This window comes from Aspergillus caelatus (genome assembly GCF_009193585.1).
Source record: "Aspergillus caelatus strain CBS 763.97 unplaced genomic scaffold BDV27scaffold_19, whole genome shotgun sequence".
NCBI lineage: Eukaryota > Fungi > Ascomycota > Eurotiomycetes > Eurotiales > Aspergillaceae > Aspergillus > Aspergillus caelatus.
The window spans coordinates 112707-135243 of record NW_022475282.1 but is presented as its reverse complement, the minus strand read 5'-3'; the positions used below and the strand labels follow the sequence as shown (position 1 = coordinate 135243).

The 22537-nt window shown below is 48.1% G+C and overlaps 9 protein-coding genes across 9 annotated transcripts; 4 read left to right on the top strand and 5 right to left on the bottom strand.

Annotated features, from left to right (window-relative positions):
• Positions 1-194: 194 nt before the first annotated feature.
• Positions 195-1610, bottom strand: BDV27DRAFT_121890 (putative ubiquitin conjugating enzyme (UbcK)). The gene is made up of 3 exons (XM_032065486.1): positions 1154-1610; positions 758-1090; positions 195-703 (listed from the first exon to the last, which is right to left on the bottom strand). The coding sequence occupies exons 1-3, from the start codon at positions 1258-1260 to the stop codon at positions 598-600; spliced, it is 546 nt and encodes a 181-aa protein (XP_031931816.1). The 5' UTR covers positions 1261-1610; the 3' UTR covers positions 195-597.
• A 660-nt stretch (positions 1611-2270) lies between these two features.
• BDV27DRAFT_121889 (putative serine/threonine protein kinase) lies at positions 2271-4351 on the top strand. Its single transcript, XM_032065485.1, has 2 exons — positions 2271-2523; positions 2612-4351. The coding sequence occupies exons 1-2, from the start codon at positions 2438-2440 to the stop codon at positions 4125-4127; spliced, it is 1602 nt and encodes a 533-aa protein (XP_031931815.1). The 5' UTR covers positions 2271-2437; the 3' UTR covers positions 4128-4351.
• Positions 4352-4498: 147 nt separating this feature from the next.
• On the top strand, positions 4499-6914 carry BDV27DRAFT_33325 (uncharacterized protein). The gene is made up of 2 exons (XM_032076360.1): positions 4499-4631; positions 4777-6914. Exons 1-2 carry the CDS (start codon positions 4589-4591, stop codon positions 6720-6722), a joined length of 1989 nt encoding a protein of 662 aa, XP_031931814.1. The 5' UTR covers positions 4499-4588; the 3' UTR covers positions 6723-6914.
• A 1618-nt stretch (positions 6915-8532) lies between these two features.
• On the bottom strand, positions 8533-10119 carry BDV27DRAFT_121886 (3,4-dihydroxy-2-butanone-4-phosphate synthase RIB3). The gene is made up of 3 exons (XM_032065484.1): positions 9641-10119; positions 9399-9516; positions 8533-9301 (listed from the first exon to the last, which is right to left on the bottom strand). Exons 1-3 carry the CDS (start codon positions 9702-9704, stop codon positions 8779-8781), a joined length of 705 nt encoding a protein of 234 aa, XP_031931813.1. The 5' UTR covers positions 9705-10119; the 3' UTR covers positions 8533-8778.
• A 262-nt stretch (positions 10120-10381) lies between these two features.
• BDV27DRAFT_121884 (transcription factor TFIIE subunit TFA2) lies at positions 10382-11753 on the bottom strand. Its single transcript, XM_032065483.1, has one exon. The coding sequence runs from the start codon at positions 11522-11524 to the stop codon at positions 10649-10651; it is 876 nt and encodes a 291-aa protein (XP_031931812.1). The 5' UTR covers positions 11525-11753; the 3' UTR covers positions 10382-10648.
• Positions 11754-18618: 6865 nt separating this feature from the next.
• BDV27DRAFT_121881 (transferase hexapeptide domain protein) lies at positions 18619-19507 on the bottom strand. The gene has a single exon (XM_032065482.1). It carries the CDS (start codon positions 19425-19427, stop codon positions 18705-18707), a length of 723 nt encoding a protein of 240 aa, XP_031931811.1. The 5' UTR covers positions 19428-19507; the 3' UTR covers positions 18619-18704.
• Positions 19508-19647: 140 nt separating this feature from the next.
• Positions 19648-20818, bottom strand: BDV27DRAFT_121880 (Mg-dependent acid phosphatase). The gene is made up of 2 exons (XM_032065481.1): positions 20369-20818; positions 19648-20300 (listed from the first exon to the last, which is right to left on the bottom strand). The coding sequence occupies exons 1-2, from the start codon at positions 20566-20568 to the stop codon at positions 19835-19837; spliced, it is 666 nt and encodes a 221-aa protein (XP_031931810.1). The 5' UTR covers positions 20569-20818; the 3' UTR covers positions 19648-19834.
• BDV27DRAFT_121879 (uncharacterized protein) lies at positions 20807-21387 on the top strand. The gene has a single exon (XM_032065480.1). The coding sequence runs from the start codon at positions 21003-21005 to the stop codon at positions 21192-21194; it is 192 nt and encodes a 63-aa protein (XP_031931809.1). The 5' UTR covers positions 20807-21002; the 3' UTR covers positions 21195-21387.
• On the top strand, positions 21205-22508 carry BDV27DRAFT_141761 (uncharacterized protein; the record flags this gene model as incomplete). The annotated part of the gene is made up of 2 exons (XM_032069866.1): positions 21205-21306; positions 21954-22508. The coding sequence occupies 2 exons, from the start codon at positions 21205-21207 to the stop codon at positions 22506-22508; spliced, it is 657 nt and encodes a 218-aa protein (XP_031931808.1).
• Between the last annotated feature and the right edge of the window lie 29 nt (positions 22509-22537).

Genomic DNA, 22537 nt, shown 5'->3' with positions numbered 1-22537 from the left:
TCTACTAATTGTCAGTGGGCTGTCCGTAAACATAGATTGCCTGGGCAGCTCATGGGGTACCGAGATCCAAGTGTACACCACGTGAGAGTCAACCTAACTGTCACGAGAAAGCTAGAGAACTCAACTAGTACCCTCAATTCGATTCCAAGTAATGGATAGGGCCGTCCTAACTGACTCGGGATCTAAATGATCACGCCGGATTAGGTGTGATAGAATTATATCAGCTAAGCTGCCGGATATCCATACCATTTTAGTACGCAAGACGCTGGAGGTAAAATTCATTAGAGAAATATGGTTAACAGTTATTAATTTGCAAGAGAAAGAAAGGAACATATTTATTCCACGGGCGCGAGCACTCTTATACTTGAGTTAAACCCGCAGTCCCATAACAGAAGGTGAACCCAACGCAAACTCCAGAACCATTTGTATCCCTTATGTATCGAACCGTATCCCTGAGCCAAAATGCAGGAGTGACAAAGTCTCCAGTGAGACGCCCCAAGAAACGACGACGCACAGACCCTATGCAATGCATCCAAAAGAAACACGGTCTGTCCTTAACGCCACATTACGGCAAGAGCCGACAAAAGTCATTACAGTTTACTCAATATCATCAACGTCACGGTGTCTCGCAAGGACATGACGCTTGTATTCTTCCTGGTTCGTGTCCCACAGCTCGGCTGCCTGAGCGTTGAGAGGACTGGCACTATTCGACCGTCAGTAACGATGTATGTCACATACAAGAGTACTAGTGTCTCACTTGTTTGGTTCACCGAGCAAGCTTTGCAAGCTCAGGAGAACACTTTGCACATTGTACACAGCACTCCACTTGTCTTTCAAGATATCCAGACAGATACGTCCAGAGAAGTCCACATTGGGGTGGTAGATGGGGGTCTTGAAGAGGACGGTTGGTGGAGAATAAGGGTAATTGTTGGGGAAGGCAAACGAGAGCTTAAATGTCAAGCCCTCATACGGAGTCTCATTGGGGCCGCTGATGGTGGCAGTCCAGGAAGTAAGGTTGCCATCGGCGTCAGGAAATGCGGAGATACCGGGAGAAGGCGAGAGCATAAGTTGCATCAGTTCAGATTGGAGGCTATATGGATGAATATAAGTCAGCATCTATTTCACTTTTTTATTTATCTTCCAAGTATAATACCGTTTAGTTACGCTTTGGCTGTCATTCCGCTGGGGTGCTGAGTTCAGCTTGGACGCCTCACGCGCCTCCGGAGCGGAGTTCTGAGTATCCTCCATTGTATAGTCCATGGTGGCTTTCCCACGAAAGCGAGAGAGTAGAGATAAAATACTTGGATCCTACTTGACGGGGAAAATAACGGAAAAAAAAAAGACTTCCGGAAGGTTGTGGAATGTGAGCGACAGTAGCAGGAGAGGGTTGCTGTCTGGAATGACGCCGGATGCGAATGCGGTACCGCAGTTGGCTGGAAAGTGAACGGGACGACCCACAGAATGAACCGGAGAGGATCTGATCGGATTCAGAGCAGTCGAAAGTTCCCAGATTGACTTTCGAAACTTGCAATGCAGGGGTATACAGAAAGAACAAGGAACCTTACAGGTGTAATATTATAAACCTCTAAACTGGCAAGGACAAAGGGAAGGTTGGGTTTCGCAAACAGGGAAACCTTGGAAGGCACTCAAAGCCCTTTTTCGGGCTCCTTTTGTTTACTGTACCAACCAAATAAATGCGCCCCCGGCAACGCAGGCCTAAAAAAAAAAAAAAAAAAGCCCCGCCTGATCTTACACCACAAATCTGACTCGTTCGTTCATCACGCTATCAAATAGAATTTGGTTTTTCTTAGTTAAAATTGCCTCGTGAGATGAGGTCGGAGATTTTTGTATAGTGTGCACCCTCCGTATGATGCTTTCTAATTCAATGATAGCCCGTACAAGGATCATGTAAAGTTCTGGATATCATCTATTATCCAGTGTGTTAAATTACGATCGAATTAAAAGAAGTGCCCTGTCACTCGAAATCCTCCAGACGGCAGGCGACATGCTGCTGCGGGTCTAGAGTTGTATGACGAACATCAAACTTACCAACATCCTCTTTTTCACGTTGGTTCCCCCGTAGGAGTCATATGAATGATTAACTTGTTGTTATATTCTTGATTTCTGCTATAGAATTATTTCTTCTTATCCTGGTATAACTTATATGTCCATCCGCTATCCGGCTATGTCACAATATTTCTCTCGTGTTTATGTCCTCATCATGAATGTTGTGCCCGGCGGATCAACATATTACCCAAAGAGGATAAAGTGGCAACTCGCGTGCCGCGTTCCTCAGCCATCTTGGCCCTTGCCTATCTTCATCATTCCAGGATAATGGATCTAAACCTGGCTTTTGTATGACAAGGATCTTTCTGTCTTTCTACTCTACTCAGTCCACTGATCTATTACGGCCAGGCTCATAGAGGGCCACCTCAAGATGCACCACTCCCAACTCGCCCCATTGCCAAACGATTTGCCCTTTCGTATTGTCTCCAAGACAATCGGCCAGGGTGCCTACGCGTGGTATGTTTATTATTCTTTATCTAATCTTATTGTTTGTTGCAATGTAGGCTGCAATTTGCTAATGCTGTTTCGTGTCGTTGTATAATAGCATCAAAAAGGCATGCCCGTCGCACACGGATAATCCGGTCTTCGCCGTGAAATTCATCCATAAAGAATACGCAGCGCGACATGGCAAGATCAGTCCACGGCAATTGCAAATGGAAGCGACGGTGCACAAACACATCGGCGATCATAATAATATAATATCATTCTTCCAAACCGGAGAGGATGGGGTATGGAGGTGGATCGCTATGGAACTGGCCGAGGGAGGCGATCTTTTTGATAAGATCGAGGCTGATGAAGGTGTGGGGGAGGATATTGCTCATGTATATTTCTCACAACTTGTCAGTGCAGTAGGATATATGCACTCGAAAGGCGTGGGCCATCGCGATATCAAACCGGAAAACATGCTCTTGACGGCAGATGGGAATTTGAAAATCGCAGACTTTGGCCTGGCAACTTTGTTCGAGTATAAAGGGGTGACAAAGCTTTCCACCACTTTCTGTGGCAGTCCGCCTTATATTGCACCGGAGGTCATTACTTGCAGCAATAAAAACAACACGAAAGGGATAGGCTACCAACCGGATCTGGTCGACATTTGGTCATGCGGAATTGTCCTTTTCGTTCTCCTGGCCGGCAATACACCCTGGGATAGCCCAACAGAAAATAGCTACGAGTTCCACGAATATGTCACAACCAACGCACGGACAAGTGATGAACTCTGGCAACAATTACCAGTCGCGACCTTATCATTACTACGGGGTATGCTAAATATCGACCCAGCCAGCCGCTTCTCTTTGGAAGATGTTCGGAGGCACCCCTGGTATACACGGCAGAATAGGTTTTTATCACCGGATGGCAGGCTCAGAGACCCAATAAATATGGCCACAACGATGTTCGAGTCTCTTCATATAGACTTCTCGCAGGATCCCCTCGCTCGGCGAGCAAATAGTGGCGTTGATCCTTGCCGAATGGACATGGACATAGGAGATCTGGACAACGACTTCAGGATCTCGTCGACGCAACCTGAGATGCCAAGAGGCCACATGCTAGTTGATTGGGATACGCCTCACTTAACTGACGTCTTTTCATCCACTCAATCGATGGGGCAACCTCTCTCGGTGGACGATACCTATGTAGCTGACACGCTTGAGGATGAGCCATCTATGTCACAGTTTTCTCCTCATCCCTCTGTGCCTCTCAGCCGAACACAGAAGGCACAACAATTCCGTGATATAGTACCGTCCAGGCCTTTGACTCGCTTTTACTCCACGTGGGAACTGAAAATCCTTGTACCCCTCATCTGTGAGGCTCTGCATCGCCTGGGGGTGCCCGTGCCCTCGGTACCCGCGGTTTCTGCCGGTGATGCGTCAGCAATGATAAGAATTGTCACCAGGGATGGCCGAATGTGCACGCTCCAGGGTAAGGTCATCATCGAATGCGTGTCAGAGGGTCTATTTGAGATTGAATTTATGAAAGTGAAAGGTGACCCGCTTGAATGGCGACGTTTCTTTAAAAGAGTTGCTGTTCTTTGCAAAGACGCTGTCTACAAGCCTGAGGGCTAATCGGTGGTGCTTTTTATCTGGCCCTTAAAGTTTCTTCCGGGCTCAGTGCAATCCTTCGCTTTTTTCATTTGGGACTTGATAAAGGGTCACCTTCTGTATGACTAATATGATTTATGATGGATTGGATAAAAGATACCAATTGGAATTAAGAGCGTGGGTATGCTCTCAAATAACCGAGGTGGCCAAGCAGAGCCTTGTCATGAAAATAAATTTATAGCCGCAGATAATCTTATACTGTGATAAAGTCAACCATCAACATGGGCTTTCTTAAATAAATAGTACTACTAGTCTCCACCGCAATGCATGGCAACACGTGATGCCAATCAGGCTGATCACTGATGGCGGGGAGATTCATAAAGAAAAGTCTGGAACCCAACAAGAAACGGCCTGTCCCACATCTTTGTAGTGAGCCCCAATTGGATCTGTCTGGCCTCGATGGTGTCTCCGGACCAGTTTTCCTCATGGAGAAGCTGCCCGTAGAGATTCTTGCTAAGATAATTGACTGTAAGCACATCTAATCTCATTTCTTTCCAATTTCCCAGTCAATTTACACTATTCTCCACACTCCGGTCTTTTAGTGCGGGGGGTCCTTGTGTAGTACCTTTTGCCACAGTCACTATACGAGCTAACCATCCTTGTGAAACACCAGATCTCTCGCCGCATGAGCAGGTACAGCTTCAGTCTGTCTCTAAACGATTCTTCGGACTCGCGCGGGACAATAATCTATGGAGACTCCATTCTTATGAACAATCATGGGCCGCCGCAAACGCCTCTTACTCGGCCAACGGGGCCTCGACACGCCGTGTCACAGATTCTACTACTCCCATTAGCTCATTGGGCCAGACTTCTCTCCGTTCCCTAATTCAACCAGATATGTCGCTCTCAAACGGGAATCAGAATGTGTCATTTGCCGAACGGTCAAGAGCGGCAGCAACGTGGGATCCGTCGTATGAGGGTGAAGATATCGACTGGTATTCGGAGTATATTGCTCGCAATGGACCGATATCCTTCAATTGGCTTCAGCAGCCCTTTACAAAAGAAAGCCAAGGGAAAAAGAGACACCGCGAGGTCAAAGGTATGGGGTTGCTCCGGGATTGGAGCTCCGCGCGACAGAACAAGGCTATCGCGCCATTAGACGACGGCAGTGTTTGTATTTGGGATCTAAATCATTCCCATTCAATCGGGTCTCAATCTACTAAAGGCAGGATTCTTGGAGTTAGCCGGCCGGGCATTCTAATGGCTAATCTATCCGGCCGGAGGGACAACTCAGCGGCTAAATCAGGGCTGGAGTTTATTAATCTTGGGGAATGTGTGAGCGTGGACTCAATCCGTCGAAGAGCATATCTCGCTGTTGCCAATGTGTTAAATGAAGTCGATCTCGAGACGCTGAGTGTAATCTCACAGCAGCGTTATCCCTGGTCGATCTTTGCCCTGTCTCAAGAGACGGATTACTCCGTGCCCTTAACTCTAGCTACTACGTTGAGCCTTCACATATACGATGGTCGGCTATCTGCAACCGAGGAAGAAGAGGCCATTAATCTTCGGTGTGAAAAACCAACACTCTCTTTGGTCCCGAAATCACAGATCTATGCTCCTCCGGATTCCCCCCTTCTCCAGCTTCAGCCCAACGGACAGCCTCCCCATCGCATACGAAGCCCCAACCCCTTAGAGACAGGTGAAGACTATGCTCCTTTGTTCCAACCAGGACCACTTGCCTTACTGCACCCCCCGGCCCCTCATGTGAATTCCATCTTCCTTGCCGGACGATTCCCAAGCATCTTGCAATATGACCGGCGGTTCTTTCCCCGCTTGCAGAACACGATTCACTCGGGAGGTCGATTATGCGGTCTCGCCTCTGTCCCAGCGCCACAGTTTCCTCTGTTTTCTGGTTCGTCCTGCCCAGACTCGCATAAGGTTGTCGCCTGTGGTGAATACAAAGGCAAAGGCTCTCTTGAGCTATACAGCCTTACGCCATCGGGTGTGCAAGGAGAGAACGGACCATCAGATCTATCATCCAGCTTAACACCAATTTATCAAAACCGTCAAAGTTCTGCAAGCCTGAAGGTGTTATCTGTCGAGTCGCACGGAACCCGTATAGTCTATTCTGACGGAGATGGGAACATTAAATGGGTTGAACGAGACGGTCGAGCGGAAGTTCGTCGATTCAACATCAACGATTACAAACCTCATCGGAAGGATGAACAAGACTCTTCAGGATTTAACACTAATATGCGGGGTGAGAGCGAAGAAGAGGCCCGCGGCCTGTGGAATGACTCATCTAGTCCTCGGAGCAACGACGAGGTTGCTCGGAAGATTCTACCTACGGGTGGAAATTTAACGGGAGATGAACTCCTCGTCTGGACAGGCGAACGTGTTGGTCGGATTAGATTCGCCGATACGTATGACTACGACGAAGATGAAGAGGAAGATGATCTCATCGATACTAGCGAAGATATGGACAGCGCTAAACGTGAGGAGTTACGAAACAGGAGACGTGAGTTGCGGATGCGAGAACGTGAATATTCCAGCATGATGCGGAGAGCTTTAGAAAGACAGGCCGATGAAGTACGGCGGATGGGAGGCTTAGGGCTGTAAGCCGTGAAGTTACTTTTTTTGCATATTGGGGAGCTTGGCTATACACCGTTCAGATGCATACCTTGTTAGATAGACCACACTTCTGCTCTTTATAGACAGCATAATTAGCAAGCGCAAGATGGTTTTATCTCCTTTTACCTTTCCATTATCAGGCTGGTGGACACTGAAGCGTGTATATAGTGGATGATATGGCGTCAGAGTCTGGCTCTATCGTAAAACGCATTGGCAAAGCTCTCGCTTTAAACAGAGGTATCCATCTTAACAGGAAACTATATTCCTGGATCAAGATACTCTAATCACAGTCTATTTCACATATATTTTCAGCAAGTGTGGAAGTCAGCCACCAGCCACCAGCCACCGGGATTCGGCATGCACACCTCTTACTTTATTATAATTACAAAAAGACCTGCCTGGTATAGCTCTAGTATAGGCTAAAAACTACGTAATATAGGTAGCTATAACATATAAAGAAACTATATTATAGACCTGCCATACATTATCTTCCAACCAAATCTACAACACTCTAATAACCTATATCGTAGATTTAAGAGTTAAACTATCAAGAGATCACTCGGCGCACCCACCTGACAGTTGGCAAAAAGACCGAACAAGGAAAACTCTCAAGGAAGAAAGGGAAGAACAAAGTAAATGTCAGTGGTAGGGTGTGAACCTACGAAATCATTCTTTCGAATTGTTCATGAAATTGAATGCCGGCGGGTTTAACCAGTCCCCAGCATCAATATGACGGCAGGATTCGATCCTGCGAACGCAGAACGACTGAAGCATTTTGAATTCCACGAAAAGCATGGAGGGTTGCTATCGACATTTGATTACTGTCTCTCCGTCTCGATATCAACAATCAGATATTGTACAGGTTTATAATATTGTGCAGATGTAGATATAGAGTGTAGCATAATATTTTACGGTTTAAGATAATTTTCTATCATCTCGTTAACGCTTTTGATGATTATTCTGAGAAAATACAGTTATATTTTATAGTAATCGGTATAATATCAACTAATGTATTCAGTAAGCGAGCCGGTCATCTCTGTAACTCCATAGATTATGGCGTATATTTCAACCTCAATATCTCAATCGATTCAATTTTTTTATCTATTTAGAAGTTATATATGGCCTATGATATACTGGACTAATAAACTATTAAACCCAGAGAATTCAACAAGTTTAAACTACCAGGGTAAGATAACATGCTATATACTAGCTTAGTAGACTTAAGAATACAGAGGTGGTCCGCTGCTTTGCGTGGCATACTCGTTTCCTACTCCGGAGTAGTTACGCTATTCAATAAGCCTTAAAAGTGTCTCTATCAGAGTCCAGGATATAGACCAGTTCTTTCAATCCAATCTAGGCCAGGTATATTTAGTAGGGGTTAGATTAAACGAGTTACGTTGCGAAGGCCTACCGCTTTCTTGTATAGTGAGCTTGATAGGAGTGGCTCCAGTAGATAATATTTCGTATATGGAACCCTTGTATAAGGGGTCATTTCAGATCCCCGTCCCTTGTTCGGGTCCATAGAGCAAACGTGATTTCGGCTAATACTACTCTCGGGAACTGCATATGAATGTTAACCATTTCTAGCCTCTAAACTTCGTTATTATCTTTATTGATACTTGCTTACATTCGCAATGTGCAAGGGTGAGTGCGAGATCGAGAAAAGAATGAGGGCGATGCTTTGCTACATGGATTTGGCTGCGGTTGATTTTGCTATAAACCAATGCTTGGTCCCAAATTACTTTGCTTTTAGACTAAATTTACAGATGTGACCAGCATCTATATCTATTTCTGTAACTTCATATTGCCCTGTCGTATCCATTCTATAATTTGAGAGAAGTATGGCCATCTGACATTCAATAGATGTCCTTTTGCCCACCCAACCTCCACCTGTTGCTTAGCAATAGTATATACTAAAACAGCCTCATAAACGAGTCGTAAACATGCACTCCGCAAGGGAAAAAGAGCCGAGAAGAATAGTTATAAACATGACAATAAAGGGAAAAAGGGCTATACAAAAAAAACATTGTGACGCTCGAACTTCTTACTGTTTGCCATTTGTGACAACAGAACTACCCTCTGTTTTCTCGACGTACTCAACCAGGTCTTCGATGGTGCATACCTTAATGCCCCATTTCTTGCCGAACTTCAAACACCCATCACGTCTCATCATACCGTTATTGCCACCGATCTCTGGGACGCCCGGGACCAGCTCGCCGTCCTCCACTAACTCAGCAATCACACCAGCTTGTACCTTGCCAGTCAGACGGCAGAACTCGACTGCGGCTTCAGTGTGTCCTCTCCTTTCGCGCACACCACCGCTCCTGGCCTGGAGGGGGATGATATGGCCCGGTCTCCGGAAATCTTCGGCGCGGGCAGTCGGGGAGGCAAGTGTTCGGCATGCGAGGGCGCGGTCCTGCGCGGAGATACCGGTGGTAACGGATGGGTCACTAGAATCGACGGAAATCGTGTATGCGGTTCCTTTCGGGTCTGCATTCTCAAGCACCATCTGGGGTAGACTGAGTCGATTGGCGATTTCGGGGGATACGGGCGCGCAAATTAAACCACTGGTACAAGGAAGGAAAGGTTAGTAAGTGCGGTATATGAGACACATGCAATTGCAGTTGGGATTCATGAGGATATCGGGCCGAGGGGGTTTCCCACCTTGTGAAGCGAACCAGGAAAGCCATCTGAGCGGGGGTAATTGAGTCGGCAGCAATAATAAGATCGCCTTCATTTTCACGGTCTTGTGAATCAAGCACAATTATAAATTCTCCATTATCTATGCAGAGTCATGTGGGTTAGCGTTTGCCGGTTGGAATTGCCTCGGGACGTTTCCACATGTGTGCGCCTTCAACACAAATGGGAAGAATATAGAGGAGAGGGGTAAGGGGAACAATGCTCACTGAAAGCCTTAATTGTATCTTCAATTGAATCGAATTGAAGACTGGGATCGGTGTCTGCAGGCATGTTGAGTTGCGAAGATATGCCCCTCACTTGAGCGGGGCAAAGGATATATGTGGCGTAGGTACTTGTTTCTTTGAGACCGAGCGTAGATATGCTGAAGCTTGAGACTGATTATTCTGGTGTATGCAATTGGGACAGTAGATTTGGTTTGGACGTTGGAATTGACTCCTTTCAAAATGTGAATGAGTCAAGCCGATAATGGTGATCTTCGGGTCGGTGTGCGGAGAAGCGCGGGTGCCGAATACCGCAATGCGACTCGAGAGTAGAAGCAAGTATAACAGGGAAGAACAGAAGTGTCTGGAGCTCAACAGAGATAATTCTATACTCGGAAAGTTGCGGTAGCGCAGCGATATATATATGGTTTGGAAGCAAGCGGAAGGGAAGGGAAGAAGAGTGGAAGGCCCGGACTTGAGTCGATCACTAATGGTTTGTCATGGACGTAAAATAAGTTCACTGCCGCGGGTGATAATTCCATCCCACTTCCCTTTAAGGTAGTACTACTCCCACACCGAGGCTGTTGCCGATTCATGCGCGCGCTGCGCGCATGAAGCATGGCTATCTTCCTTTTTCGAAGTAGATCGCAATAGAATATGAGTTGGTGGTTCAATTAATATTTTGTCAAATGGGTATCATCCGCAGAGCTTCGTGATCTACGCAGTAATATTATTCCATGCGACGGTTTCGGGTATCTATATTTTATTAAAGTATTTTACAGGCTGAACAGCAACTGGCGATGAGCGACGATGCTAGCTAGACTTTTAGTCGTGTGATGAAACTCAAGTTCCCGGTGTATATTCCCCCTAAGACGCCGGTTGATGCACTAGAACCGATCTCCACCATGGTCGTGGCGGTCTCTATAATTCAATCTCAACGTAATGCGCAACTGGAAAGCGCAACCGCAAAAGCCGATACTCAACATTCTTTTTTCCATAGTATAAACGCTTCAGTCATCGTTTGAGATGAGAGTAATCTCTCAAGACACCCATCATATGAGTGTTAGTCGTTTTGCCACTGCGACGAGGCTTCTTGACCTTTTTGTGTTCGACCTTGGGTCGAGCTTTGGTGACCTTATTTTTGTTCGTGGGTGTAATCCCGGCCTTCTCCAACTCCTCTTTGACAGCTTGCTGGTCGGGAACTCTGATCTTCTCCCAAATTTGACGGAATTCGTCGTCGAAGTGTTGTATCAAGGATGGATCATTGGCCCATACCATCTTCGCATGGTCGTCTTTTTTGTTGCGAGTAACAAGAAGTTTTCCTTCTTTCTCCAACTGATTGATAGTGTCTTCCACATTTGGCCAGCCTTCCCGCAGCTCACGGACGCTCATTCCAGCACCGGTAGACTGCGACTGGAGTTTCTGGAGCAACTGCTCAGCAGTGCGGATATTGTGTGGTGGGCGAAAGCTGAATGTGCCTTCTCCATTCGCACCGCTAGGATCGTACTGGACCTTCTCGTGCACCTGAAGAATGCTCCGTAGTGCCTGGACATAACCCTGATCATTGGCCCGATGTTGAAGAGAAAGGTAGGAGACGATATCCGTGAACCTGAGCGGGACGCCCTTGTTTTTCATATGTTCGATTGCAAAGATAACTTGTGTCATAATATCCTTGCCTGTGCCAGTGTTGGCAGGCTGCGAGTAGACGATATCTGCATCGTGCCTTTTCCGCTTGACATCGCCGCTCGGGGTGGGTGTGGAGGCCGAAGACGGTACTTGTGAACTACTGGCAGAGTTGTTATGGACGAACCGTCTCTGCTGCGGCATGCGAGCCGCAGCAGCCACGACTCCAGCGTTGAAGCTTTTGAGTTGCTGCTGAAGATGCGACATGGTTGCAAGTTATCAAGAAAAGCCAAACCCACAGTTGAGAAGAAAGGTGACGTGAAGGGTCCAGAAGTTAGTAAGATGAGGCAAGGCTTGGCTCACCGGAGCCAAACAGAGCTCAAGTAGAGGTCGCGATGGCTCATTCGAAAGTTCAAAGAGACATATGGTCACCTAGAGATGTTCGAGTCCACCCTGGAATAAGCCGCACCGAGTAGGCCGTCAGCAGCCTTTGTTGGGCTTGATAGATGCGCTGTTCTTTGCGGCTGTAATCACAGCCTCTTGTTCATCCGGAGTAGCACCTCACGTGATGACATCGGCGCGCTTAACCGCGTTAGGAGCTGTAACCCAGCAGCCCGAATGCAAAGCGTCACTCTTCACCCTTTGTCCATAATCTATTATTCATCACTCTACAGAGGTTTTATCTTCACTTTACCTCTGTTGCTTCTCATAGACATCTATCTTTTGATGTCGTCATGAGCTAATTGCAACCTTGAGCGCTGTGTGCACGTGTCAAAGACAGTGCATGTCACACCTACAGCAACATCGTCTATTCACCTGGGTACACGACGATTGTTCTGGGGTATTCTTGATTAACCGTCTACAAGGTTACGCGGTTTCGTGCCGCTGTTAACATACGGCGCCATGGCTACCGCTGCGATTGAATTGCCTTACCTGTCCTCTCATTACTCCATCGCAGAGTCGACCCTTACCACTCTTACCCAAGCTCCTACAGTTGAATTAGTGAATCAACTCCTCGAAGCGATCACAAAAAAGGCCCGAGAATACGATGATCTGAAGTCCGATAAGCTTCGCCTGGAGGTAGAGCTTGAAAACGCGGTTCGCAGCAGTGAGTCCAAGGTCAAGGTGTTGAAGAGCTCTGTCGAGAAGGGCCATGCAGAAGTTGAGGAATCTAGGAAAAAATTACATGAATCTGGTTTGTGTTATCAATACTGTGTTGTGATGCAATTGCTTATATGCTATAGAAAATATCCGATCCAGCCTGGAATCCGAGATCGCCGCCTTGAAATCCTCTTCTACCTCTAATGAATCCGAAGTCAGCTCTTTGAAATCCCGCATCTCCTCCCTTGAAGCTTCAAACAGGGACACACTAGCACTTCTTGAATCAAAGTCTGCAGCATACGATAAGCTAGCGGAGGAGCTTTCGACGCAACACAAGAAAACCATTGAGTTGAGACGTGAACTTTCTTCTGCTGAGCAGAATCTTCAGGCTGCAAACTCGGCATCCGCGAGTGCCCGTTTCCGCGAGCAGAGTCTCCAACAGGACTTGGATCTGACAAAGAAGAACAACGAATGGTTTGAAACAGAGCTGAAGACGAAGTCTGCCGAGTATCTAAAATTCCGGAAGGAAAAGAGCGCTAGGATCGCCGAGCTTCAGCGCGAGAATGAGGAGGCTAGTGCAACCATCGACTCCTTGAGACGCAGCGAAAATGCCCTTAAGAGCCGGCTCGATGAGGTCGAGCAGCGATATGAAGAGTCGCTTTCGAGCATGCAACAGCTCAAGGAGGAGGCCATCCAAACAGCTGAATCATTCAGAATTGAACTGGACAGTGCGAACAGGCTCGCCGAATTGCAAGGAAATGCCGCGGAAACCGCCAAACAACGAGTCCAGGAATGTCAGTTGGCCTTAGAAAAGGCGAGGGACGATGCAGCGGAAGAGATATCCCGACTCCGCGTGGAGGTTGAAACAGAACATTCCGACAAAGAAGTCGCTGAGCGCCGCATCGCTGAACTTGAGCTCACAGTGAGCCAACTCGAGTCTGAAGGTGTCGCTGGAAGGAGGTCCATGAGCCCAGCACCAGGCTTAAATGGAGGGCCTAGCACGCCCGTTCGTCCTGGTACACCTGTTGGTACTTTTTCGCCTAGAGCTTCTCGAGGAAAGGGTGGCCTTACTCTCACGCAAATGTATACGGAATATGACAAGATGCGAACACTACTGGCCGCGGAACAAAAGACGAGCCAAGAACTCCGGTCAACATTGGATGAGATGGTTCAGGACCTCGAAGCAAGTAAGCCCGAAATTGATGAGCTGCGCGCTGATCATGCAAGACTCGAGAATGCTGTTGTTGAAATGTCTAACATTCTCGAAACCGCTGGAAAGGAGAGGGATGACGCAACAAAGGAAGCAAGAAAATGGCAAGGCCAGGTGGAGGGCTTAGCTCGTGAAGGAGATATTCTGCGCCAGCAGCTTAGAGATCTGAGTGCGCAGATCAAGGTTTTGGTGTTGGAAGTCGCCGTTTTGAAGGAAGGTGAAGGTAGCTACGACAGGGACGAGCTCGAGAAGATAGCTCGAAAGGAGATCGAGGACACCACTGCAGATCTCACTCCTACGGGACGCTTCATTAGCCAGAACTTGATGACGTTTAAGGACCTCCATGAACTTCAGGAACAGAACGTGACCCTCCGACGAATGTTGAGAGAACTCGGTGATAAGATGGAGGGCGCTGAAGCCCGGGAGAAGGACGCTGTCCGTCAACAAGAGCAGGAAGAACTGAAGGAGTTAAGGATTAGAGTGCAGACATATCGCGATGAGATTGCAAACCTTGTCGCTCAGACGAAGAGCTACGTAAAGGAACGTGACACTTTCCGGAGCATGCTCACACGTCGGCGTCAGACGGTCGGTGATTCTTCTGCTTTCTCTCAGTCTCTCCCGCTCGGCGCCGCACCGCCTGGTGCTGCCGATGAGCATATGAAGGACGCACCTGATTATGCCGAGCTCCTTCGCAAGGTGCAAGCACACTTTGACAGCTTCCGCGAGGAGTCTGCCACTGATCATTCTGCCCTTAAACAACAAGTAAACGAGTTGTCGAGGAAGAACAGTGAGTTGATGAGTGAGATTAGCCGTTCCAGCAGCCAGCTGGGTGCTGCTACCCAGAGGGCGGAACTGTTGCAAAGTAATTTCAACATGCTTAAGAGCGAAAACACCGAACTCCAGAAACGCTATGCTGCGCTGTTGGAGAATGCAAACCGTCAAGACCTAAAGACACAACAAGCAGCTGAAGATTTAGTAGAAACAAAGGGTCTTGTTGAAAGTCTCCAGCGGGAGAATGCAAACTTGAAGGCTGAGAAGGACCTTTGGAAGAATATCGAGAGAAGGTTGATAGAAGACAACGAGACATTACGGAATGAGAGAAGCAGGCTTGACTCCCTCAATGCTAACCTGCAGACAATCCTAAATGAACGCGAGCACACCGACTCAGAGAGCCGTCGTCGCCTGCAGCTCAACGTCGAATCACTTGAGTCCGAGTTGCAATCCACTAAACGGAAACTCAATGATGAGGTTGAGGAATCTAAGAAGGCGGCCCTGCGGAGAGAGTATGAGCATGAGCAAAGTCAGAAACGGATTGATGATTTGGTGACAAGTTTGGGATCGGCTAGGGAAGAACTAGTTGGTGTCAAGACAACTAGAGACCATTTGCAGTCTAGGGTGGATGAGTTGACTGTTGAGCTCCGGAGTGCTGAGGAGCGCCTACAAGTAATGCAGTCTAGACCTAGCGTGTCCGCTGCCCCAACTGAGGCGCCTGCAACTATGGAAGACGGTGCACAAGAGTCTGGTTTGACGCGTGAACAGGAGTTGGGTATCCAGGTTGCTGAGTTGAAGCGTGACCTCGACTTAGCCAAGGGCGAACTTGAGCATGCTAAGGAACAGGTGGAGGACTATAGGGCAATCAGTCAGGGGGCTGAGGAACGCTTGGAGTCTGTCACCGAGACACATGAACAGTATCGTGAGGAGACGGAACGCCTTGTTGAAGAGAAGGATAAGAAGATCCAGGATCTTGAAAAGCGGATTGAGGAAATCTCGTCCGAGCTTTCTACTACCAATAGTGAACTATCTAAACTCCGTGACGAGCAAGGAGATGTTGCCCGCCGCCTTGAGGAGCAGAAGTCTCACCTGGAAGCTGAGATCACAAGACTAAAGGACGAGAATGAACGCCAGCTTGCCGCAGCCCAATACCATCAAGCAGATTTGAAGGCTCAGGCAGAAATTTCACAGCACGCACAGCAAAACTATGAAAGCGAATTGGTCAAGCATGCTGAGGCTGCGAAGAACCTACAGCTAGTTCGCTCAGAAGCAAATCAGTTGAAGCTTGAGCTTGTTGAGTCCCGTGCCCAAGCCGACACATACAAGAAAGATCTGACACAAAAAGAGGAAAGTTGGAATGAGCTGAAAGACAGATATGAAAGTGAACTATCGGAGCTGCAGAAACGCCGCGAGGAAGTCTTGCACCAGAATTCCTTGCTTCACTCACAGCTCGAGAATATTACGAACCAGATCTCTGCTTTACAGCGGGACCGTGCCAACATTCCTGGGGCCGAGGACGACGGCGAAACCTCTGCACCCAATTTGGAAGGCCTTCAAGAGGTCATCAAGTTCCTGCGTCGTGAAAAGGAGATTGTTGATGTTCAGTATCATCTATCAACACAGGAGAGTAAACGTTTGCGCCAGCAGCTCGAATATACGCAATCCCAACTGGACGAGGCGAGGCTGAAACTTGAACAGCAACGTCGCGCTGCTGCTGACAGCGAACATACCGCTCTGAGCCACAACAAACTCATGGAGACCTTGAACGAACTTAATCTTTTCCGGGAAAGCAGCGTTACGTTGCGTAATCAGGTCAAGCAAGCGGAAACTGCCCTGGCAGAGAAGTCTGCACGTGTCGATGAGCTTGTGCAACAAATGGAGCCTCTGGAAACGCGGATAAGGGAACTTGAAAATGTGGTGGAGACAAAAGATGGGGAGATGAAGCTCTTACAAGCAGACCGCGACAGATGGCAACAGCGAACTCAGAATATTCTCCAGAAATACGACCGTGTTGACCCAGCTGAGATGGAAGGGTTGAAGGAGAAACTAGAGACTCTAGAGAAAGAGCGCGATGAAGCCGTGTCATCTCGCGACGCCTTACAGGAACAAGCGGCTGCTTTCCCAGAGCAACTGAAGCACGCAGAGGAGAGGGTGCAGGATTTGCGTGCAAAGCTTACCGAACAGTTCAAGGCTAGGTCTAAGGAACTTACTGGCCGTATTAACGCTAAGCAGCTGGAGTTGAATACGGTGGTGCAAGAGAAGGAAGTCATTCAAGAGGAATTGAAGACGACCAAGGAAGAGTTGAGCGGGTTGAAAGCCAAGTTGGCCGAAAAGCCAGCTGCACCAGCTGTTGAAGAAAAACCTGCCGGCTCTGGTGTTGACTCGACGCCTGCCTCTCAGTTCCCTGTACCAACCACTCAAGTGCCTGTTCCAAGTGATGATGAAAGAGTAAAGGCACTTGAAGAGAAGGTGCAACGCCTGGAAGCTGCTCTTGCCGAAAAGGAGGCTGCTTTGGCGGAGAAGGATGCCACTCTAGCCGCCAAGGATACCGAACACGAGACAAGGGCTAAAGAACGTGTAGAGAAATTGAAGGAGTCCTTCAATAACAAGATGGCTGAAGTCAGGACGGCTCACCGACAAGAGATAGAAAAGTTGAGGACCAACCAACAAGCCACATCACAGCCGCAAGAACCGGGAACCCTTGTGTCGAAACCAAATCAGGCTCCTGCAACCCCTGCAGCGCCCGCGACTCCTGCAAAGACGGAAGGAGAACTACCGCAACTCACAGATGAGCAAGCTAAAGCCCTGGTTGCTAAGAACGAAACCATTCGGACCATCATTCGAAACAATATCCGGACCATGCTTGCTAAGGAGAGAGAGAAACAGGGGGCTCAGCCTTCGGCAGGTGTAAGCCAGGAAACCTTGGCCTCCATGGAGCAAAAGTTCAATGAGGAGAAGGAAGCCCTCAAGAAGGCTCACGAGGAAGGTGTTGAGGAGAAAATCAAATCTGCCGTCGAGCTATCTGATAAGAAAACGTTAGTTAAGATCAGTATGCTTGATACACGGTGCAGGAATGCGCAGGCCAAGATCGACGTTGTTCAGAAGGCGGCCACCGAGACTCCTCAGAAACCTGTTGTTGAGGTATGGGAAATAGCGAAGACAACCAAGGCTCCTCCTCAAACCCAAAAGCTTGCATCGGCTGCATCCCCCGCACAAGTAGCGTCACCAGCGCCCGCGCCAACACCTACTCAAACACCAGCGGCAGGAGTGGCACCGACCCCATCACCGGCTCCTGCGCCGGCTCCTGCGCCGACTCCTGCACCCACTCCTGCGCCTGTCAACCAGCAGCAAGGCCCAGCAGCAACCGGTCCTGAAGCGACAGCCGCTCCAGCTAAGGGGCCTGCCCCAGTCGAAGTTCAGGGTCAAGGAGATGTGCAGCAACAGCAAGAGCAGCAGCAACAACCACAAAGTACCGAAGGCACAGCACCGCCAGCAGCGAATGCTCCCGTGAACCCCTTCGGACAAAGTCAGAATAACCAGCCTGCATCGCTACCAAGTAAACCTCCAGCTGGCGCTAACAGTGGAGTTCTTAGAGCTCTGCAGTCTGGGTTACCGGTTGCACGGGGAGGTCGAACAGGCGGGCGTGGTGGCCATCAACAACAACCGCAGCAAAACCAGGGTCAGCCTCAACAGCAACAGCAAGGCCAGCCATCCCAACGTGGCACCGGTCTCCCTCGAGGCCGCGGAGGCCGCGGGGGTCATGGCCGAGGTGGTAACCAGAGTGTCCAGACTGCAAACCTGCCACAGGGGCAAGGGCAGTCTAGCCCACGTGGAAACCTGAATGCTCACGCTCGCCAGTTCGTTCCTCAGGGAAACAAGCGGGCCCGAGATGATGGTGGGGAGGGTGGTAACGAAGGGGCTGGAAAGAGAATGAGAGGTGGTGGTCATGCAAGAGGTTCTTAAGACATTTGGTTTATTGTTTCTAGGTTTTACTTTTATATTCCATTTCTGTACCTTTATGCCTGAATTTGTTTTGACTGAGGACTAAAGCGTCTACGAACCTTCCAAATCATTTATATGCCCCCTTTAGGGAGAACGGTGGTCATAAAAAGACCTAATGATTTCCTTTGTTCATTGCATCTGATATTCAATGTACCTTGTGATTACATGATTCGGCGAATAGATATAGTGTACAGTCTATGTCTTCTAGCGACTGAATAATTACGCACAGCAATCCTCTTCTATAGCCAAGAAACCATATTTCATTAGAGTCTATCAGGGTATAAAGCGCACTTGAGGGGCAAAAGAAAAAGCAGAAAAGTAACAGATTATATGCATGCCTTGTGCCTGCATACGCCACCAGATTCACCTTCTCCTTCCACCCCCTCCGGGTCCAATAAGCCTAACAAGAGCCTCTCTCTCTTTCTGTAATACTATCAGTCTCGCATCCTCGATCACTCTCCCTTCCAACGCCTGGATCCCCTGTGTTGCAGCCGTTGCCGAACTCATTTTCTCCGTCGCGCGTGTACGTCTTCTCTGTCCAAAGCCAGCTCCAGACCCCCACACAACAGTCCAATCTCTTATCTTCACATTGTCCGAAACCTCACACCCCGAGCAGATCTTCGAATGTGCGCCTATCGACACGCGCCGGTGGACGGTCGCGAGTGCTTCAACTGTAACAGCAGAGTGAATATGTGCCCCAGGTAAGATCGTAGCTAGCGGCCCAACGGTAACACAAGAGGATATACGGATGGGCAATCCGTCTGATGCGCGCGATTCTCTGAGAAGCGAGGGAGGCTGGGTGGGCGCGGCGCCAATGGTGCTTTTCTCACTGATGATACAGTTCTCGCCGATGACGATGGGTCCTTCATAAGAGTACAATTTGGCGCGGGGATGGACTATCGTTCCTGCGCCTATTGAGATTGGATGCGTGCCGTGGAGGATGACTGTGTCTGCGACTGTTGTCGTAGGATGTGCTGTTACGGGGGCGCGGGGAGTTGGGGCTGGTGAGGAGGAGCCCGATGCTGAAGGGCGAACGTGTTGGGGTGGTGGTGGTTTGAGGTGAACTTGGCTTTGACGAGGGTCCATGATGGAGGTTGGTCTTAACTGGTGTGTGCTTGTTGCTGTCGTTGTTGTGTAAGTTGTTAAAGGCAGATATGCAGGTTGATTGAATGATTTAATTGATTGAAACTAAGGTTAATTGGAGTTGCGGAGCTCGGAAATAACTCCGAGATTTGATGACTTTATCTCCGTGAGATTTACATGGAACATGTGACACTCTAATTCATCTATTAGACGTTTATATGGATTCATAGCAAGACTTGAAAGGTCTAGTTTCTATATCTAAATATATATATATATATAGCGACTATCTCATCATCCCATCTGGGTATCTTCATCATAAAAAAGTTTAGTCATGAAAACCAGTGTCAGTCCCAACGCTCATTCTCAGGATAGTCAACCCTGATCTATAACCAACCCTTGAAATAATCCATTCAATTCGCCGGCTCGCCATTATCTTCCTTCGGCGCAGTAGGCTTTATTCCATTCCTTTTACGCCATGCCCAGACTCCCCGATCAACCTCTTCTTTTGTCATACCGTCTCGAACGAGACAGAAAGTAACCCCAAGCTCTGTCTCAACGTTCCGGTTGCGCGCCTCATCATCGAAGAAGAGCATATCCTCATAGTTTATACCGCTAGCTTGGTGAATCTTCGAGAAATGTTGTGTCTTGTTTGCCGGAAAGATCTGAACGTAGGTGAAATAATCTAAGGCACGGACCGACTTCGCCTTAGCTGCGGGGTTATCAGAGAAAGTTGGAATAATGTGAAGGGCCTTGAGCATGTCCCGAGCCAGGTCGGGAGTATGGGTACGGGAAGCCAGAGCTAGCGGGATTGAGCGAGTTTTGCATGCATAGATGATTGCTGATACCGCGGGGTAGAAGGCGAACGACTCATTCCACCTGTCGCATGAAGAACCGTGAGTACTTCGAATGAATGGTATTGTTCATTGCGCAAAGGAGGTACATACCTGTCGGTACACCGGGAATTATTATCTCGTGGCTTAATCGGTGCGCTGACATGTGTATCCACCCAAAATGGCCACAAGGTGTAATCCAAATCAAATGCGATCAGCTTTGGGAGTGGGAGACCGTCGTTGAAGGTTACGGGGGCAGTAGAGGCATCCTCTAGGGGCTGTGTGTTGGTTCTTTTGGCGCGCATCATATTCATTGTTAATCAGAGTGAAAATGTAGGTATTTGTGAGCAGAATCCAGATTTCGAGAGCTTTGAGGAAAGCCAATTCGAATCAAAACCGTGGTCCGCCACTTAGGTCAAAAGTCAAGTCCTGGAAATGATACCAAAGGTCACGTGCGAGGGTTGAGAGGACATTTATCCTGAGGCATTTAATTTAAATTTCCCACTGGTTTCAATTCTTTGGTTCTCGCTCTGTTTCTTGGTTTCTAAGGGGCCCAGAACGAATTGTTAGGTGAGTTTATTAGCTTAGATCTACTCGAAAGGCCTGTCCTTTACTGGACCGCACTTATATAGTAGTGCGTAGTCCTATATAGGATATACCCAGAAGCATAAGTGCTTATTTCCTATTGTGCAATTCATTCGTCCTTTTGAGTTGCACATACTCCATATAGAGGCGGCACATCCTTCAAATGAATTTTAGAAAAGATCCTACTTGGAAGGAAAGAATCCACTTTTCATGTATGCATTCAATTCCTGCATTACTCTTGTACTTTGATCCCGTGTCTTCTGACACGGAAGGTTTCTGGAAACTCTTACTGCGAGGTCGTCAGTCCGCTACTCCTTTCCCTAAAGATCGCATTTTTCAACATCACCAGGGCTGAGCTACTGAGCATGGATCCTCGGCAGCGGCTGTTGCTAGAGAATGTTTACCATGCACTCGAGAATGCTGGGGTCCGCCTCGACCAAGTAGCTTCCTCGAGGACGTCAGTGTTTGTGGGCAGGATCATCGCATGACCATCTGACCTCTTTCAACACTGATCCTGGAACTACGTGTAATCACCAGGCGATTGGTATTCTTGGCTGGTGGGCTGGGTGGGGTTAGCCGGAGCCTGGCTGAGTGGATGGCTTCGCGAGGAGCAAAGCACATTGTTTTCATATCCCGCTCCGGGAGAATTAACAAAGAAGTCGAAGAGACGACCTCGTTCATAGCACGACGTGGCTGCGAGTATCGGATCTTCAAAGCCGACATCACTAAGAAGGCTCAACTCACGTCTGTTTTCAACGAGTGCAGAGAAAAGTTGCCCCCGATTAAAGGATACATACAGTGCTCCATGGTACTTGAAGTGAGAATCTTACCAAAGCTATAGTACGTTTCCTTATATAGAGACTAAATAATTTTTAGGATGTAATCTTCGAAACGATGACGTACGAGAATTGGCAAGCAGCAACGGAACCAAAAATCATCAGTTCTCTCAACTTATACGAAGCACTTCCCAGACCACTAGGCTTCTTCATCATGATGACATCTGCTAGTGGGCTCGTCGGTAACCGTGGCCAAGCTAACTATGCAGCCGGGAACACATTTCCGGATGCTTTCGCCAGGCATCTCGTCCAAAGCGGACAACAGGCAGCTACCCTAGATCTTAGCTACGTTACCACAGTCGGTTATTTTGGCGAAATCCCCGAGTCTCTTACAAGGCAACTCAAAAAGCTCCGTTGGAAAGGTTGGGGAGGAAGAGATTCATGCTCTTGTGGAGTATTGCATTGATCCTCGCAATTCATTGACAGAAGCGACATGCCAATTGGCTTACGGGCTAGTTCCAGAAACAACATTTCATGACCGGCGCGTACCGGTTCCTGCATATATGAAGTACCCTTTATTTACTCATCTTCAAGATACCAATGCCCACCAGGAGCATCAACAGACAGTGCATGACAAGGATTACAGTCCTGAGGCTGTACTTAGCGCCGCGCAGACCACAGACATCGCAGCCACATTCACGCTGGACGCCATTCAGAAGCAATTGGCTTATTTGATAAGCTCTCCGGGAGATGATATCGACGCAGTAAAGTCTATTACAGGCAATAGGGTCGATTCATTTGTCGCAATAGAACTCAGAGCATGGTTATTAAAAGACCTTGGAGCTGACATTACCATGACTGATACTATGGCCTGGAAAAGCTTAACTTGGTAAACTTGAGTAAATTTGTCCGTGTTTCAAAG

What these genes read in the sequence shown, in the direction of transcription:
- BDV27DRAFT_121890 (XM_032065486.1), bottom strand. Translation starts at nt 1,260, where the DNA reads ATGGACTATACAATGGAGGATACTCAGAACTCCGCTCCGGAGGCGCGT. An exon ending in AGCCAAAGCGTAACTAAACG is followed by an intron (nt 1,091 to 1,153) that starts GTATTATACTTG and finishes TCATCCATATAG; the next exon opens with CCTCCAATCTGAACTGATGC. An exon ending in TTGCTCGGTGAACCAAACAA is followed by an intron (nt 704 to 757) that starts GTGAGACACTAG and finishes ACGGTCGAATAG; the next exon opens with TGCCAGTCCTCTCAACGCTC.
- BDV27DRAFT_121889 (XM_032065485.1), top strand. Translation starts at nt 2,438, where the DNA reads ATGCACCACTCCCAACTCGCCCCATTGCCAAACGATTTGCCCTTTCGT. An exon ending in GGCCAGGGTGCCTACGCGTG is followed by an intron (nt 2,524 to 2,611) that starts GTATGTTTATTA and finishes GTTGTATAATAG; the next exon opens with CATCAAAAAGGCATGCCCGT.
- BDV27DRAFT_33325 (XM_032076360.1), top strand. Translation starts at nt 4,589, where the DNA reads ATGGAGAAGCTGCCCGTAGAGATTCTTGCTAAGATAATTGACT. An exon ending in TCTTGCTAAGATAATTGACT is followed by an intron (nt 4,632 to 4,776) that starts GTAAGCACATCT and finishes GTGAAACACCAG; the next exon opens with ATCTCTCGCCGCATGAGCAG.
- BDV27DRAFT_121886 (XM_032065484.1), bottom strand. Translation starts at nt 9,704, where the DNA reads ATGCCTGCAGACACCGATCCCAGTCTTCAATTCGATTCAATTGAAGAT. An exon ending in AGATACAATTAAGGCTTTCA is followed by an intron (nt 9,517 to 9,640) that starts GTGAGCATTGTT and finishes GACTCTGCATAG; the next exon opens with ATAATGGAGAATTTATAATT. An exon ending in TTCCTGGTTCGCTTCACAAG is followed by an intron (nt 9,302 to 9,398) that starts GTGGGAAACCCC and finishes TCCTTGTACCAG; the next exon opens with TGGTTTAATTTGCGCGCCCG.
- BDV27DRAFT_121884 (XM_032065483.1), bottom strand. Translation starts at nt 11,524, where the DNA reads ATGTCGCATCTTCAGCAGCAACTCAAAAGCTTCAACGCTGGAGTCGTG.
- BDV27DRAFT_121881 (XM_032065482.1), bottom strand. Translation starts at nt 19,427, where the DNA reads ATGGACCCTCGTCAAAGCCAAGTTCACCTCAAACCACCACCACCCCAA.
- BDV27DRAFT_121880 (XM_032065481.1), bottom strand. Translation starts at nt 20,568, where the DNA reads ATGAATATGATGCGCGCCAAAAGAACCAACACACAGCCCCTAGAGGAT. An exon ending in AATTCCCGGTGTACCGACAG is followed by an intron (nt 20,301 to 20,368) that starts GTATGTACCTCC and finishes TTCATGCGACAG; the next exon opens with GTGGAATGAGTCGTTCGCCT.
- BDV27DRAFT_121879 (XM_032065480.1), top strand. Translation starts at nt 21,003, where the DNA reads ATGAATTTTAGAAAAGATCCTACTTGGAAGGAAAGAATCCACTTTTCA.